At 42.9% G+C, this 17,467-nt stretch overlaps 1 protein-coding gene across 1 annotated transcript in view; it reads right to left on the minus strand.

The window, feature by feature from the left end:
• Positions 1-17,467, minus strand: part of LOC141047691 (multidrug resistance-associated protein 1-like) — a 164,572-nt gene that overhangs the window by 144,825 nt on the left and 2,280 nt on the right. Inside the window, exons 2-3 of the mRNA XM_073542906.1 lie at positions 11,298-11,603; positions 5,543-5,719 (exon numbers count right to left, since the gene is read on the minus strand). Coding sequence (XP_073399007.1) covers positions 5,543-5,719; positions 11,298-11,339 — 219 coding nt within the window. The 5' untranslated portion in view covers positions 11,340-11,603. The remainder of the gene's footprint in view (positions 1-5,542; positions 5,720-11,297; positions 11,604-17,467) is intronic.

A 17,467-nucleotide genomic window follows, 5' to 3' on the forward strand; every position in this document is an offset into this window, starting at 1 on the left:
ATCGTCCCTAACACACACACAATACTGTCACAGATCCCAGTGATGTTAAAATGTTTCACAGTCATTGATTTAGCAGGTGCATTCTTCTCTGTACCCCTGCACCCTGACTGTCAGTATCTTTCTCCTTTACTCATAAAGGTGAACAATATTGTTGGACAGTCCTCCCACAAAGGGGGAAAGAAATCCCCTGCCATCTATTCAGCAGCAATGGCAGGGATCCTTGAGTAGTGGCAATCACCTCATCCGCTGATTGTACTATTACAGTACGTGGATGACCCTAAGGGTTGCAAGGTCTCACGTGACAAACTACAGTATTACAAACAAAAGGTGACATTTGTTGGGACATTATATTGCCGAAGGTACCAGACACCTGACAGGAAACAGGCAATTCAAGATCTCCCTCTACCCAGGTCACATCAGCATCTATGCACTTTCCTAGGTTTAGTGACCTACAGTAGGCCTTGGATAAGGTCCGCTTCACAAATATTCCAACCACTTTATGACTGCTTGTCATCAGACCCGGGACCTCACACAAAATTGATTGTGTCTGTACGGTAGGAGCAGCTGCACTACTACTAGGAAAGGCATGTGAGATCACACTGACGTTTCTTTTGACAATCTATTCCCCCACATGACATCCATGCCATACTCGTACAAGTTCAACCAAAACATCTGTCTATGGCCAGACAGCTCCGACTTGAGTGTGCTCTACTAATTCCTGAGTATGTCACCCTCAAAAGATGTAACGTTCTGAATCCAGCCACCCTCCTGCCTGTGGATTCAGAAAAGGGGGAATTGGTGACCGTATTAGTGAGTGAGGAAGGATACATTGACATGACGCATGAACATGTCTGCATAGAACTGATGAGTCAGGAGACAGTTGGGTTTGCACACGTTCATGAAAAACATGTTCCTAATGCAGACTTTGAGTTTCTTTTTTGTAGATGGCTCCAGATACCACCAGGATGGATGATTCTACACAGGATATGCAGTAGTATCCTCACATGAGGTAATCCGAGCGGAACCACTCTCTCCTCACATGTCGGCGCAGGAGGCAGAGTTGAAGGCACTCACAGAGGCGTGTAGAGCCGCTGCAGGTAAAGTCGCTAATATTTTCACAGATTCGAAGCCCATTAAAAATGCCGAGCTGGTGAAACAATTGATGGAGGCATTGATGTTACCAATCCAGATTGGCATTGTCAAGGTAAAAGTACACACAAAGGTGACTCCGTGGAGGTAGAGGGCAACAGAAGGGCGAACGAGGCTGCTAAAGTAGCACAAGGCGGCCTAGAGAGAGCAGTGGATGGTGGCGGGGAGTCAGCGTATTCCAGCCACATTGGGTTTAGATGTCCTGAAATCCCTCCGGCAAAAGGCTGCCCAAACAGAGAAGGTACACCGGGGGGAGACTGGGAGCGGAGCTGAACTCAAATGGAGTATGGGAGAATAAGGATAAATTGTGCCCACCAAAGTCCCTGTTCCCAATCATGGCGCAAACAGCACATGACCCCACTCACACCTCAAAAAGTCACATGTGTGCCATGGTAGATGCCTTCTGGATCGCTCCTGGTTTCAGTTACGCAGCCGCGAAACTTGTACAATCATGCCTCATCTGTGCACAGCACAACCCAGATAAAACAGTAAAAGTCACTAAGAAAGCGACACCTAGGCCTCTCTACCCGTTTCAGAGACTGCAGATTGACGACATACAGCTACCAAGGTAGGAGTGTATGCAAATGTCCTAGTATGTGTAGATCTCTTCTCTGGTTGGCCGGAAGCCTATCCGGTAAAATGTGCAAATGCTAAAATGACTACAGACAAACTGATGAAAGAACTGATCTGCAGGTATGGTGTCCCAGAAGCCACAGAAACAGATAGGGGTACACACTTCACGGGAGAAATAATGAGGGAAGTCATGCAGGCCCCGGGGTACAGCAAACATTTCATACACCATATAGGTCACAAAGTAGTGGGAAAGTGGAAAGACTAAATGGGACACTTAAACTGAAAATTCAAAAGGCCATGGCAGACACAGGAAAGAGCTGGGTAGAGTGCTTGCCTCTTGCACTCTTTTCAGTCAGACACACTCCAAATAGAAAGACAGGCTTGTCTCCCTTTGAAGTCCTGTTTGGCAGTGCACCAAAGACTGGTCTGTACTTCCCACAGGTGCTACAAATGCAACACGGTGCTATGACAGCCTACCTCCAGGCCTTGCAGGAAAGACTTAATGTGGTGCGTAAACATGTGTTCTCATACATTCCAGATCCTAATGCCAGTGCAGATGTGTATCAGCTGATGATTCTACACAGGATATGCAGACACGTGAGAAGGAGCCTGGACCCACAATTTGACGGCCCCTTCCAAGTCCAGCTGACCACATCCACCTCAGTAAAACTTGAGGGAAAGCCCACCTGGATCCACGCCAGTCACTGCAAGAAGGTCCTGTCATCAGCAGAATGACTGTACTCCTCATCACCTTGCTGGCAGTGACAGGATTACTGCACTCTACAGAGACACAGGACAAACTCTTAAATGCTGATTGGGACAACAAACTTATTCGGCATCATGCTCTTCTTATAAAGGACATGGAAGGACAGAAACTGAAGGACTGTTGGATCTGTACACACAGCCCTGTATCTGCGAGGACTATGCCGTACTTAGCCTTACCTCTGGAGCCATGGAAGGTATTAACCCCACACTGCATAAACAATGAGACTTGGACTCAATCTAGGTGTGCCCCATGGTATATCTGCCTCATTGGCTATAGTCGAATGGGCCGCTAATCCCTGGTTTCAGTTTAATATAACGCGGCCTAAAGGTACAAATGTGGTGGCGGGAATATGACTCAGATGTCGGAAATATGGTCGCCAGGAGGAGGACTGAAATCCCTCACTCAGACCCTATTCCCAATGATGGACTGTGGTTCAGTCTTCAACACACTGGAGCAGACACCTGTGGTGAGGACAATAATTGCTTCCGCATATACACTCATGATCAAACACAGGTTAATGAGACGGTGTACCAAGATGGTGTTGAAGGCTGTAAATCATCTACGGGTAAAATAATAAGGAAAGAAAGGGGTAAATGTACATCTGGTATAAGTGGAAAACAAATGAATAATACTTGGTGTGCCCATAAGCCTACAGTAGGTCAGGACTTTTGAGTTTATACCAATGTATACAGACCCCTGGTCACGTTTGTGTTCTCCCTGACGGGGTATTTTTGGTTTGCGGACATCGTGCTTACAGGTGGGTGAGCCCGGTCATAAGAGGGGTTTGCACTCTTGCTAAACTGACACCAGCCACTTTCATAGTTCCTCATAGTAAAATAGACACTGCAGCAGTTCCAATTCACACCTTGTATAGAAGGGCTGCAGACAATAAGCCAAATGGTAGGCCGCATCTAGTAGAAATGGGGATAACAAATAAAATATTCAGTAGTATGCTAATATACCCCTTCATAACACAACTGTGGGATAAATTAGTGGAAGCTACCGACTACCTGGACGATCAGATTTTCCAGATTCTTGAAGTTCTTAATGAAACTAATACAATACAGAGATAATTAATCATAGTTACTAACCAACATACTATAGTACTAGATTACCTGACCGCAAAAGAAGGAGGAATGTGTCAAACTTAGAAGGAAGATTTATTGCTTCTAGAACAAACAAAAGTTGGAAAAATCTCTCATGAGATTAACTTTATGCTTATATAGGACTAACACTTCTGGCAGGGTGTCAAAAATCTTATGATGTACCTATCAGAATTATTTCTGGACCCACATTCTTTTCCATACTAAAAATGTATACTTATATACAGTAGGTATAGAAAGTATTCAGACCCCTTTAAATTTTTCACTCTTTGTTTCATTGCAGCCATTTGGTAAATTCAAAAAAGCTCATTTTTTTCCTCATTAATGTACACTCTGCACCCCATCTTGACTGGCAAACAGAAATGTAGAAATTTTTGCAAATTTATTAAAAAGGAAAACTGAAATATCACATCGTCATAAGTACTCAGACCCTTTGCGCAGTATGGAGTTGAAGCACCCTTTTGAGCTAGTACAGCCATGAGTCTTCTTGGGAATGATGCAACAAGTTTTTCCACACCTGGATTTGGGGATCCTCTGCCATTCTTCCTTGCAGATCCTCTCCAGTTCCGTCAGGTTGGATGGTGAACGTTGATGGACAGCCATTTTCAGGTCTCTCCAGAGATGCTCAATTGGGTTTAGGTCAGGGCTCTGGCTGGGCCAGTCAAGAATGGTCACAGAGTTATTCTGAAGCCACTCCTTTGTTATTTTAGCTGTGTGCTTAGGGTCATCGTCTTGTTGGAAGGTGAACCTTCAGCCAAGTCTGAGGTCCAGAGCACTCAGGAAGAGGTTTTCATCCAGGATATCTCTGTACTTGGCCAGACATCCTGTCCTGCAGCTGAAAAACACCCCATAGCATGATGCTGCCTCCACCATGTTTCACTGTTGTGATTGTATTGTACAGGCGATTATCAGGGCCTCTTTTTTTCCACAAATATTGATTAGAATTATCACCAAAAAGTTCTAACTTTGTTTCATCAGACCAGAGAATCTTACTTCTCATGGGAGTCCTTGATGTGATTTTTAGCAAAGTCTATGCGGGCTTTCATATGTCTGGCACTGAGGAGAGGCTTCCTTCAGGCCACTCTGCCATAAAGGCCTGACTGGTGGAGAGCTGCAGTGATAGTTGACATTGTGGAAATTTCTCCCATTTCCCTACTGCACCTGTGGAGCTCAGCCGCAGTGATCTTGGTGTTCTTCTTTACCTCTCTCATCAAGGCTCTTCTCCCACGATTGCTCAGTTTGGCTGGACGGCCAGGTCTAAAAAGACTTCTGGTGGTCCCAAACTTCTTCCATTTAAGGATTTGGGGCGACTGTGCTCTTAGGATCTTTAAGTACTGCAGAAATTATTTAGTAACCTTGGCCAGATCTGTGCCTTGCCACAATTCTGTCTCTGAGCTCCTTGGCCAGTTCCTTTGACTTCATGATTCTCATTTGGTCAGACATGCACTGTGAGGTCTTATATAGACAGGACTTGATTTGTAAAGGCATACACCTATCAGTTTAATTAAACACAGTTGGACTCCAATGAAGGAGTAGAACCATCTCAAGGAGGATCACAAGGAAATTGACAGCAAGTGACTTAAATATGAGTGTCTGAGCAAAGGGTCTGAATACTTATGACCATGTGATATTTCGGTTTTTCTTTTTTAATAAATTTGCAAAAATGTCTGTTTTCTTCAGTCAAGATGGGGTGCAGAGTGTACATTAATGAGAAAAAAAAAATAACTTTTGAGTTTACCAAATGGCTGCAATATAAAAAAGTTCATTTTTTTCTCATTAAGTAAAAAATTAAAAAGGGGTCTGAATACTTTCCGTACCTACTGTATATGAAAGTTTTCAAAACAATATGCAAAGAGGGATAATAAATCACGTGTATGTTCATTCATGATGGTAGAATAAACCAAGAAGTAAGATGACCCCACAAGACTGCACGACAGTTTACAGTACTTACAGTCTTTGCTTTACAGAGAAGAGACAGCCTGATGTAGCCTCGTCCATGTCGCCGTAGGTAGAGCATGTAAAGTGGTGAACAGGCAAATAGGTAAAAACAGGGTATCCAGTAAAGGATCGTATTGTGGAAGCACCAGGAGAAGTCAGGATTATGTGTGTGCCAAGTCTGGTTTACATCCTGCAAGAACAAGCAACCAATATATTACATCGCGTAGTGAGAGTTCAGATTATTAATAATTGTCGTTTAGTGGCATTGGTCAATCACTAGTATAATTTTTCATGCGAATGTCCAAATTTTTTTTCTTCTGTGAACAAATGGATACATTTTCATTGTTGTTTGGTCAGTGTGTCCATTTTAAAGCTGAATGTACACAGAGTCTTTTCGCTGAAAAGAAAATCAAAGTTTTGAGATTTGGAGGACGATTTGGAGTTTCCAGTCCAAAAACGTCTTAAAAAAAAAAATCAGTGTTTCATCAGTTTTTATTTTTGAACGCACAAAAAGTGATGGAGGTTTTTCAAACTTCTCTTATCCGACTAATGTGAATAACGGCCAGCACTAGGGTGCAACAAGTAGGTCATCAGAGTGGGGACCGAGTTTTTCACTTGAATGAGGGAGTTTGACCCATGACTTGGATCAAAATTGGACATGTCATGACTCGAAAACACAAGACATGTGAACCACCCCATACATAGACCATAATGTGTACAGGAAAAAACAGATCTCTTCCGTGACACACGGATGTTTGAATGAGGCCTAAATCTGTCACACAATGCCTGCAAATTCCCCAAATACAGCCTTCATCATCATCATCATCTCCGGCTCCAGACTCGAGAGTAGCTGCCGACTGTATACAACATAGCCATCAGTTAACCATTCACCATAGCAATGACATGCGGTAGATTGTGTCTGGGGAAGGATTATTACACTTGCTCCCTGTCATTATCTCGCTCTTGTTTTATGGTTTAAGCTAAACAAATACGGTTTATTAACCAATATTAAAGTATTACAATGAATAGCTAGAATCCTGCTTCTACACAAGCCTGCGAACAGCTATGATACAGGCCTGATTCAGACGTCCATGTTTCACTGATATGTTCCATCTGTGAATTTCACCAAAAGAACAAATCACCATTATCATCTATGAGGATGTGATCTCTAGAGCACTGTGTATGTTCCCAAAAAAGTCACGGAGACCTGTCCTTTTTTTCAATGTTGCAGCTATAGTATAAGCAATCAGACATTTCCTGATGAATTTTACTCACACAGAGTCGCCAACAATGGACGATCTCCAGGGAAGACTACACCCTGCACTTACTGTAACAGCCACATAGTCATGTATTCATGTAATAGAAAAGCTGCCAAAATGTCTATGTAATAAACACTTTATGTAGAAGGGGCTTATCCTACATGGTTAGTACAGCTAACATACGGTCATGGCCGAAAGTGTTGGTACCCATGAAATTGTTCCAGAAATGAAGTATTTCTCCCAGAAGATTATTGCGATTACATATGTTGGCACCTTTCAAAAAAATGTGGGTAGATAACTTGTGGCAAGGAACAGGCATGGGCAATATGAAAACCACACCAGAAACCAGAAAAAAAAAGGGAGAAGTTGACTCTTTGCATTGTGTGCCTGTGTATGTCACACTAAGCATGGAGAACAGAAAGAGAAGAGAAGATCTGAGAACCAAAATAGTTGAACAATATCAACAATCTCAAGGTTATAAGACCATCGCCAGAGATCTTGATGTTCCTTTGTCCATGGTGCACAACATAATCTAGAAGTTCAAAACCCATGGCACTGTAGCTAATCTCCATGGACATAAAAAAGTTAGACTGCAGTTTGCCAAAATGTACGTAATCTAAAATCCTTCTGGGAAAGCATCTTGTGGACAGATGAAACCAAGATAGAGCTTTTTGGTAAAGCACAATATGCTGTTTACTGAAAACGGAATGAGGTCTACAAAGAAAAGAACACAGTACCTACAGTCACATATGGTGGAGGTTCAAAGATGTTTCAGGGTTGTTTTACTGCTTCTGGAATTGGGTTTCTTAACTGTGTGCAAGGCATCATGTAACCTGAAGATTACCAATGGATTTTGGGTCGCAAAGTAGTGCACCCAGTGTCAGAAAGCGGAGTTTGTGTCCTAGGTCATGTGTCTTTTAGCAGGACAATGACCCCAAATATACTTCAAGAAGCACCCAGAAATGGATGGAAACAAAGACTGCAGGGGACTGAAGTGGTCAATTAATGGCTCTGGATCTAAATCCCATTGACCATCTGTGGAGAGATCTTAAAATTACTGTTCGGAAAAGGCACCCTTCAAATATGAGAGACGTGGAACAGTTTGCAATAGAAGAGTGGTCCAAAATTCCAGTTGAGAGGTGCAATTGAGTGTAGTTACTTATTCGAAAGGGTGTGCAACCAAATAGTAAGTTGAGGGTGCCCACAATTTTGCCCATTTTGCGGGTTTTATTGTGAAATACACACAAAATAAATAAACGTGTATAACAAAAATGTGTAATTGCAATAATTTTCTTGGAAAAATACTTCATTTTCTGGAACATTTTCTAGGGTGGCAACCCTATTGGCCATGACTATGTCCATCAAGGTCAGTCAGACAAGGGAGAGGAATGTGGGTTATTCCCATGCTAGTAAGATATCACAAATCAACGCTCTGTGCAAAATTATTAGGCAATTTGTATTTTTGATGATTGTGTTACTGGTCAACTACAATGCTGTTGGTAAATCCAAAAGGTTAATAAATCTGAAACTTGAATATTTAAGAAAGTAAAAGTGTGGTACTCTCTTTCTTAGGAGAATATCTGTGTGTGCAGAATTATTATGCAACTAAATGAAAAACAGAAATTTCCCAATCTCAATTGTTTATTTTCACCCGTTAAAGTGAAAATAATAACCAAACAGCTCAAAATGGACAAAATAAATTTCCCAAAAATATCAATGACCAATATAGCCACCCTTCTTTTCAGTAATAGCCATAAGGTCCATCCATGGAGTCTGTCAGTTTCTTAATTGGTTGATGATAAAATTTTTGGCCACCACGAACCACAATTCTTTGACACTGTTCAGAGAGGTTACTCTCTTCCTTCACCGTAATGAATTGACTGTTATGCAATGTTCTACATAAAAATCATGTTGTTTTCTTGAAAAATGTAGACTTGTTCCTGTACCACTGCTTGAATATAATTTCTTCAAATCAACTCTGAAGCCTGCCAGTTTTTAGGTATCCATCTTCAATCAAAAAGGTCCCAATAGCTCATCTTTAGTAATACCCCATGTCACGATGACCCGTCCTGTGTGACGCGATCCGCAGGCCGGTAGCTAAAACAACAAGACGCGGCACGTGATACTGTCCTGTGTGACACGGCCCGCAAGCCGGTAACTAAAACAACAAGACACGGGAAAGGGGAAACAGTTACAACGGTGGGCCCTGCAATAGGGAAAGGGGACTTGGAGACCTCCTGCACTCCCCTGAGTCAGTGTCCCTAACGCTCCTAACGTTCCCTATGCCGGTTCCGCACTGAGCGCCAATCAGGAACCTGTCGCCCTAGCACACCCTACCCCTAGCTAGGGAGCTGGTGGCGCAGGCACTGGCCCCACCGCTGCACTAATACACACTAAGGAAAAACACAAACAAGGAAACACCACTTAGCTTTACTCTGTTGCACTTGCTCCTGGCAACAGAGTCCACAACCAGAAAGCAGCTCTCCTCCTGAATCGCTGCCATCAAGCTCTGTCAGAGCCACAAGGAAATCCCCGATGACTCCTTCCACACCAGGGCTAAGACAGTGCTGCAAGGAACGCTCTCCAGCTCCTTCCTCCACCAAGTATGGTTGAAATGAACACTATCACAAACACTGATTGAAACACCTGTGACTCTTTTATAGCAGAGCCAGAGCAATCACACCTGCATTATAATCATGTGCACTTAAGTAAAGAAACCAGAGTGCAATGCCACTCACTACCACCGGGGGCAAACTTAGAACAAACGACACCACAGTGCAATAATCCTAATGGCCACTGGGGGCAAAAACCAAACTTAAGCACAGCTTAAGAAAAAAAAAAAAGGTTACCTGTGCTTTTTATCAGTCCTGATCCAGCATGGATCATGACACCCCAGAGCAGTTCATCACCTCCACCTTGCTGGCGTTTGAGTGGAAGTCTGTGCCTTTTACTGATCCAGCTACAGGCCCATCCATCTGGTCCATCTCATTTCATCAGTCTATTAAGCCTTTGACTAATCAGTCTTCAGATATTTCTTGGCCCAGTCTTAACGTTCTAACTTCTGTGTCTTGTTCAGTAGTGGTCCAGTTTCATCCTTCCTTACCTCGGCCGTGTCTCTGAGCACTGAACGCCTTATACTCCTGGGCACTCGAGGGAGGTTGCAGTTAAGGAATATGATAGGACTGGAGGATAATGGGTTCCTCGTCACTTCACTTTTGATTCTTCCCAAATCTTTTGGCAGTTAATCTGCACCTTTTTTTCTCAGCACATTTTTTGCAACCCTGCTGGCCAATACTTTTGCTGGTTCTGTGATCATGCCCCAATATTTTAGCAATATCAAGAGTGCTGCATCCCTCTTTAAGACTCGTAACAATTTTTGAGTTTTCAAAATCAGTTAAATCTCTTTTTCTACCCCTTTTGCCTGAGGAAAACAAGCTACCTAATAATTCTGCACACCTTGATAAAGGGACTTGCATCCTTTGGCCGTACCCTTCCCCATTACACAAATACACATTTGTTTAATCCGATAAGCAGTCACGCTTATACAGCTTGGAGGAGGAAAAAGTCTGCACAAAAATCGTGATCTGGTCAAAATAATCACTAATAAATGAGCACACAGGTTATACTTTGGGGGGGGTAAGTTACTGATCGTTGGGGGTCTGACCGCTGGTACAGACAGTGATCTTGAGAACAGGACTCTGAAGCCTAGTAATTGGTTTCTTAAGAAACCCATCCCAAATTGAGCCAAGGCAAGAATGCTCAATCTCCGCTCCATTCATTGTCTACGGGGCCTCTGGAAATAGCAGCACTGTAAGAAGTCTGTGGTAAGGAAGCACTAACAAGTGCAGGACCTGTAATACTTATATATTAGTAAGGCCGGTTTCACATTTCTGACATTTACAGTCTGTGTATCAGTAGTGATTTATGGACTGGCTGCAGGTTTCTTGACCCAAATTCAACAGTCTATATACCTATGAAGCTTTTGAGCTTTGGTCAGGAGACCCACAACCGACTTTGAAGTCAGAAGTGTCAAACTGGCCTTAATCATGCCACCAACCCATTTAAAAGGAAAGACAGTGGACTGTTAAGATAAATGGGTTGTTAGGAATAAGTAAACAGGAGGAAATGAGATAAAATAGAAAAGAAAATGGACTCACCTGATAAATTCCCCAGTTCTCCAGTGGACCCTGACAACCTTTACCGATTTTCTTGCAGTGGTGATACGCCGTACATCTAGGCGGCTCTTGCAGCCAATCATTGGCCTTAGCAGCCTCATACTGTACATGCTAGCCTCTCCAATGAGGACAGCCAAATGGATGTACGGTGTGTCACATCTGCAGGAAAATCAACAATGCAGGAAGAAATAACCTTTGGGACCAAACGTGGAATATCACCTAAATGCATAGGCAAACATAGACCCTGTCACAAACACAGTAAAGAAGCCTAGGTAACTTACAAAATGTAGCATTTCATGAGTTGAACATTATCTATGAAAAAGAAAACGCTTACCCAAAATTTTTCAGACTCTTCAAGTTTACAGAGCCACTTCATAATGGCAGGAGGTATATTAGGACCTATAATCTCACCCAAAGTTAAGTTATCCAAAGTTCTACAGAGTCCAAAAACTGAGCATGAGACCAAATACCATGTTTTGGACTGAGAGATGTGAGGTTTTCTGGTTCTCGGAGAGCTTTTCTATACCGCTGCCTCGATTTCAGACTTTCCAACATTCCAAGATCTTCCTTTCATTGTTCAAGTCCATCTGTAACATTTCCTTCTCCGTCCATTAACCAGACGAGCTCTGCCAATCACACCCTGCAAGAGACACACAACTATTCATTGGGATAAACACTGTGCCAGATGTAGGAGAGGAAGACAGGGCAAGGAAAATCTTTACATGACCTCACTCATCACCAGGGATTTTCCATTGCACTAAAACTATACATTCACGGATTTATTAACATTTTCTGATCTCGTACCGAGTATAATTTAAATTAAATTTTTATATGCATTTTGGACATTATTTTATCAAGTATTATAATATAATCTCATAATAAAAGTTCATAATAGTCCTATCTATGATAAATGGCTAAACACATGCATAATTTGTTTTTGCCTGCTGAATGGTTTTCAAGGACAATAAGCCATTGGGTCCATTACTACAAAGATCATGGCAGAGGCAATGAATAATATTCAGGAACCATAGGACTGGCTTATGCTGTGAGTTCGGGAGCCTTGTGATTTTATATAATTAGATCCGAGTAAAATAATATAGACTCCACTATATAACACTTATTACTGTAATTCCAATATCATTTCATAATGGCGAAAATAATGTAAGAGATTGGAAAAAAGTGGGTGACTTACCCTGAAATGGTAGCAATAGAGAAGATAGGCAATGACAACCCACTTCTGCCTTCTTCCCAGGGTCATGGCTATGTCTCACAGTAAAAAATCAGGCCTGCCCAATTGCAGTAGCTTTAACCCCTTAACCCCCGGGCCATTTTTTTTTTTCTTTTTTTGGATGCAAATGTAATTTTATTTCACTGCAATTTAATTATGAAAGGTGTAAAATGATGCATTACAAAAGAAAATTAGTTTATGAACTGCATATTTTAAATATCACTGTACAATTTTAACAACGGAAATAAGTAAAATTAGAAGAGACTTTGCTTCCGAAATGAGATGAAACAGACCAGAACTATTATTACCATTGGTTGCCTATAAATACCGCATGGTATGATTAAAATGGATGTTAAATACTTTCAACTACTGGCACATTAAGGCATTAGTGAAGCGAGCAGCACTGAGACACCCCTCGCAATCTTAAGACTCTATTCACATCTGTAGCGCGGCTAAACAGCCAGATCTGTCACATTATAGACAACAGAGGCACCGTAAGGACCCCAATGACTTATAATGGGGTCAGTCAGGTTGCACCCATGCATCTATCTCATAAGGACGCCTCTGACACATATGAAAATAGCCTTACAACGGTGCAGACTTTTGCGACTGGTGAAGTAGAAAAACTAAACCGAACAGGAACAGATAAAATGGGAATTTTAGCATTTCCTTCATGGCCCAAAATGAACCTTACTGCAAATGTATAATTCCTAATAGAGACTAGTACATTTACTTTAGGAATATATTAAAAGCAGGAACAACAATTACTACATCGTATGTACCTTTATTTGATATACCATTAAACAATATTCTGTACTAGAACTGTAGCGCCCCTGAGGCTCAGTCGCCACAGAGGTACTGCACCTTCTCCTAAGGTATAGTGCCCCACCATCCAGGTAAGGTGGGAACTCCTTGCCACACTCCAACACCTGCATCCCACACACAGGATAGTTCAGTAGGACCACATAGCAGCTTCAGGCTGGGGGTAGCAGAGCACCCTTCGTGGAACCCTGCTTCGTAACACGAGATGTGCTGGGAGGTGGGTGGAGTTAGTATAAAAAGAAGGGGAAAGATAGAATTACAGGTCAGTCTGGGGTGAGTCCCAGAGAAGAAGGTGAGTCTCACCGGTGGGTGAGGGAGAGAGAGTTCCCTGGAAGAGTGATGGAGGAAGGAGTGCTGCAGCTGCCTCAGTGACCTGAGCCAGCTGGCACGGGAAAGGAAGGAGAAGGAGAGAGAGAGATGTAGAACTGTAACCTGCATTTCCATAAGAGAGAGAAAGACAAGTACGGCACGAAGAGGAAAGAGAACAGAGAGGAGTGGGTTGGATAGGAACCCTGCCTATAGGTTCTCAGCGCAAGGCCAGGGCCCGGTCCCCGAGGTTGTATGGACACTTATGGTTCTGCAGCAGACACCGGTGGAGTAGTTGGCTGTAAATGCACTACTCCCATCCAAGACTTGGGGCACAACAGCATCTGAATAGAGAGCTGGGAAGAGAAGGGAGTCCCCGAGAGAGGCTACAGCTGTCTGTCATACAAGTAAAGACTAGGAACATCTAGAGAGAGGCATTCCAGGGTAACTAAGTACTGGAGTGCTTCGCCCTTAAAGGCGCATTGGAGGAGTCGTTCAGGAAGGCACATGTTGGCGGGGTGCTGGTGAGGAGAGTCCTATCTTGCCTGGAGGTTGGCTGGGCCTCTGCCCCGAAGGACACGGTACCGAAGCAGGCACCTGTGTGCACTACGAACTGTGAGTAAAGCTTAGAAACTGTAAGCTCTGGTGTCCTCCATTCATTCCCGCATCAGCACCGCTACATCTGGGTATCAACATCTACACCATTCTGTGCCTCTACTCATCCATTGCACCTACACTGCCCTGGGACTACAGCTCCACCTGTGGGGGGCTATACCATCTTAGCTGCATCACACCATCAGTCCCAGTGGATCTGCAAGCGGCGTTGGCTTACCACCTTACTTGCCAAACACCACGGGTGTCGTCACAAACTTTACAATACAAACAAACATCACCGCCATTGATATTGGGGCCCAGGGCCACGGACCGGGTCACCGCTGCTGTGACACGCATCTCCCCTGACACCGGCCCGGTACCGAGTACCCCACGGCCCTGGGTGCAGCGAGGGCGACCCAGAACAAGTTGATTTATTTTAAGCAGATTCCAACCTTTACTGATATGACTGTCCGTCCGTTTGGGCAGAAATGGCTTCAACAAACAGGAGTAGAAATCCAGTGGAACATATTTTGGTTTAAAGAGGACTGATCGCCTCTCCTTCCTGTCTGTTTTATTACATACATGCAGTTCTAAAAAAAATCAGAAATAAATCAACAAATTCTGGAGCGCCTTATTTGTATGACGCTAGACTGTGCTCTACTTCAGTTATTCCTCTTGGAAATGTATGAATAAACTGACCACTGGGTATTACCATTCCTCTTGTCAGTAAATAATTTGTAGCAGCGGTCGGTCATCTTTAATCCAATATGTAAGGAGTCTTACGTCAAACATTTCCCCTCTACTCTTCCATAAAAAGGACCGCTCAGCTCGTGTTATCTACAAGAGAGATGATCCCTGGTGGTAGCTAGTGGTGAGCGAGTACGCTCGGGTATCCGGAAGTGCCAGAGACGCAGTTTCTGTCGCCTCAGCTGCATGATTCGCGGCTACTAGACAGCCCGAACACGTGCGGAACGCCTGTTTGTTAGGGAACTCCCACATGCATTCAGGCTGTCAAGCAGCCGCATATCAAACTAAATCTCCAACCACGCCCAAATACTCGGAGACCACCAGAGCATGCTCGGGCAAACCCAAGCAACGAGCATACTCGCTCGTCGCCAGTGGCAGATAATCTCCAGGGAGAACAGGAGGATCAGCTACTGCAATTCAGCAGTCTGGTTCCTTCTTTCAGCCGACACTTTTTGGAGGAAAGTACACACACAGACTGTCGGACGATCCCGTCATACATACGTGTATGGGGGCCTTTGGGTCCCATACGAAAACATTCAACCTGTGTAGAGAAAAAAGTCTGTTGCCAGGGCCATTTTTGCGTTTTCGTTTTTTTGCTCCCCTTCTTCCCAGAGCCATAACTTTTTTATTTTTTTGGTCAAAATGGCCTTGCGAGGGCTAGTTTTTTTTGCGAGACAAGTTGTACTTTTGAATGATACCGTTGGTTTTACCATATCGTTTACTGGAAAACGGGAAAAAAATCCCAAGTGCCGTGAAACTGCAAAGAAAAGTGCAATTCTACAGTTGTTTTTTGTTTTTTACCATGTTCATTTTTACTGATATCATTTTGGTGTAGATGCGATCTTTTCATCGCCTATTATGGCATTTTATTGCAATGTAGTGGCGACCAAAAAAACATAATTCTGGAGTTTTTACTTTTTTTCTCGTTACGCCGTTTAGCAATCAGGTTATTTTTTTTTATATTGATAGATCAGGCGATTCTGAACGGCGGGGATACCAAATGTGTATGTTTGATTAATTTTTTTTTATGGTTTTATTTTGAATGGGACGAAAAGGGGGTTGATTGAACGATTATATTTTTTTATATTTTTTAAAAAAATTTTTTTTTTACTTTTGGCATGCTTTAATAGTCTCTATGGGAGACTAGAAGCTGCAGTTGTCTTATCAGCTCTGCTACATGCAGGTAATGATCAGATCACCTGTATGTAGCAGAAATGCTCACTTACTATGAGCAACGACCACCAGGCGGCGCTCATAGTAATCTGGCTATGACAACCATAGAGGCCTGATGGAGACCTCCGGTTGTCAGTCATGCCAACCCATCGGTGACGTGTGATCACGTGATGGGGTCACCGATAGGCAGTATTTCCAGTACGCTTCCCGGAAGCGCAAATTAAATGCCGCTGTCAGAGATTGACAGTGGTATTTAACTAGTCAACAGCTGTGGGTGGATCACAATTCCACCCACGGCTGTTAGAGGCACATGTCAGCTGTTCCAAACAGCTAACATGTGCCGGAAGAGATGTGGATTCAGAGCCGGAGCCCACATCAAAGGGAAAGAATCTGACGTGGGCATATTATTACTCCCAACGTTGGAAAGGGGATGAAAGATTTTTCCACTTTTAAAAAAGTGATCTCTAAATGATAGCATTCATAGGAAAAAAAAAAATCAGACTGTATGCCCCTTATCTGGATCCAGTGTCGGTTTGCTGCCTCTGTGTTGTAGGTTTAGTGGTGATGTTTCATTGACAGTATGCAACATCGCTACAACTAATCACTGAGCTCAGTGGCTCTGCTTTTACCAAATTTTTCATGTTGATCTGGACACAAGATGTGATAGTGGCTGAGAAGCCAAATAAAACTTTTTTTTTTCTAATTTTCACTTTTCCATTGTGCAGATATTAGCAATCAAGGTATTTTGCACCTAATGAGTAAACTTTTGTTAAGTCCAAGTGAGTTATCAGATTGCTTCCACTGGGGGCGTGTACTTCTCCCTGTATGATGCTGATCAATCATAATCAGGCAGAAACACACAGGGGAAAAAAAACAAAAAACAAACACCCCCCCCCCCCACAATAGCTTAGAGCAATGTATGACAGATAGTCCTGATCGTCTGGCCTAACCTCCTGAATGATTAGAATGTATTGGGAGTAGAGCACAGATGACCAACACCTTTTAGATATGGTCATTATATGAGCAGAGCAAGAGGTCATGCTACACTGATATCTCGCCATCCACTACTGCTTCGAAAGTGAGACTACCATCATTTTATAGACATCATCATCTTGGCTATCTCATACATAAATTTGGGTTGCAACTATTTAGCATATGATTAGTTAGGCAGATTCTTGTCACGTCACTGCATTGTTACTGCTTTTGACTCTAGTGGTGGAGAAATCTTTTTCTTCCTTTACACTGCAAAATACAACCTGATCTCACCTTCCCTAATAGCTCAGTGTATTAGGTTGATTCCCAAGCCAAAAGTCACTGGTTCGAATCCAGGAACAGCCTTGAGGATGATTTACCAAGAAAATGATTTACCAAGAAAAGAGAAACAGCATCACCCAGCTCATCAATAGCGGTCTTTCTGCCAAGAAAACTGTGTCACGTGAGCGCCATGATAGTTGGAAAAATACAAAATGATCAACTCCATCCATTCAGAAGCCTGCTTACGATTAAGCAACTCTACAGGGAAAAGTACTCGCCCCCAGTGAAAACTCTCTGATAACACCCACTTAGATTCAACAAAAAAGTTAACTCATTAGGTGACAAATACTTTACATAAAGGAGATGCGACATTAAAAAAA

This window comes from Dendrobates tinctorius, unplaced genomic scaffold, assembly GCF_039654945.1.
Source record: "Dendrobates tinctorius isolate UK_male_01 unplaced genomic scaffold, ASM3965494v1 ptg000129l, whole genome shotgun sequence".
In the NCBI taxonomy this organism is placed as follows: domain Eukaryota; kingdom Metazoa; phylum Chordata; class Amphibia; order Anura; family Dendrobatidae; genus Dendrobates; species Dendrobates tinctorius.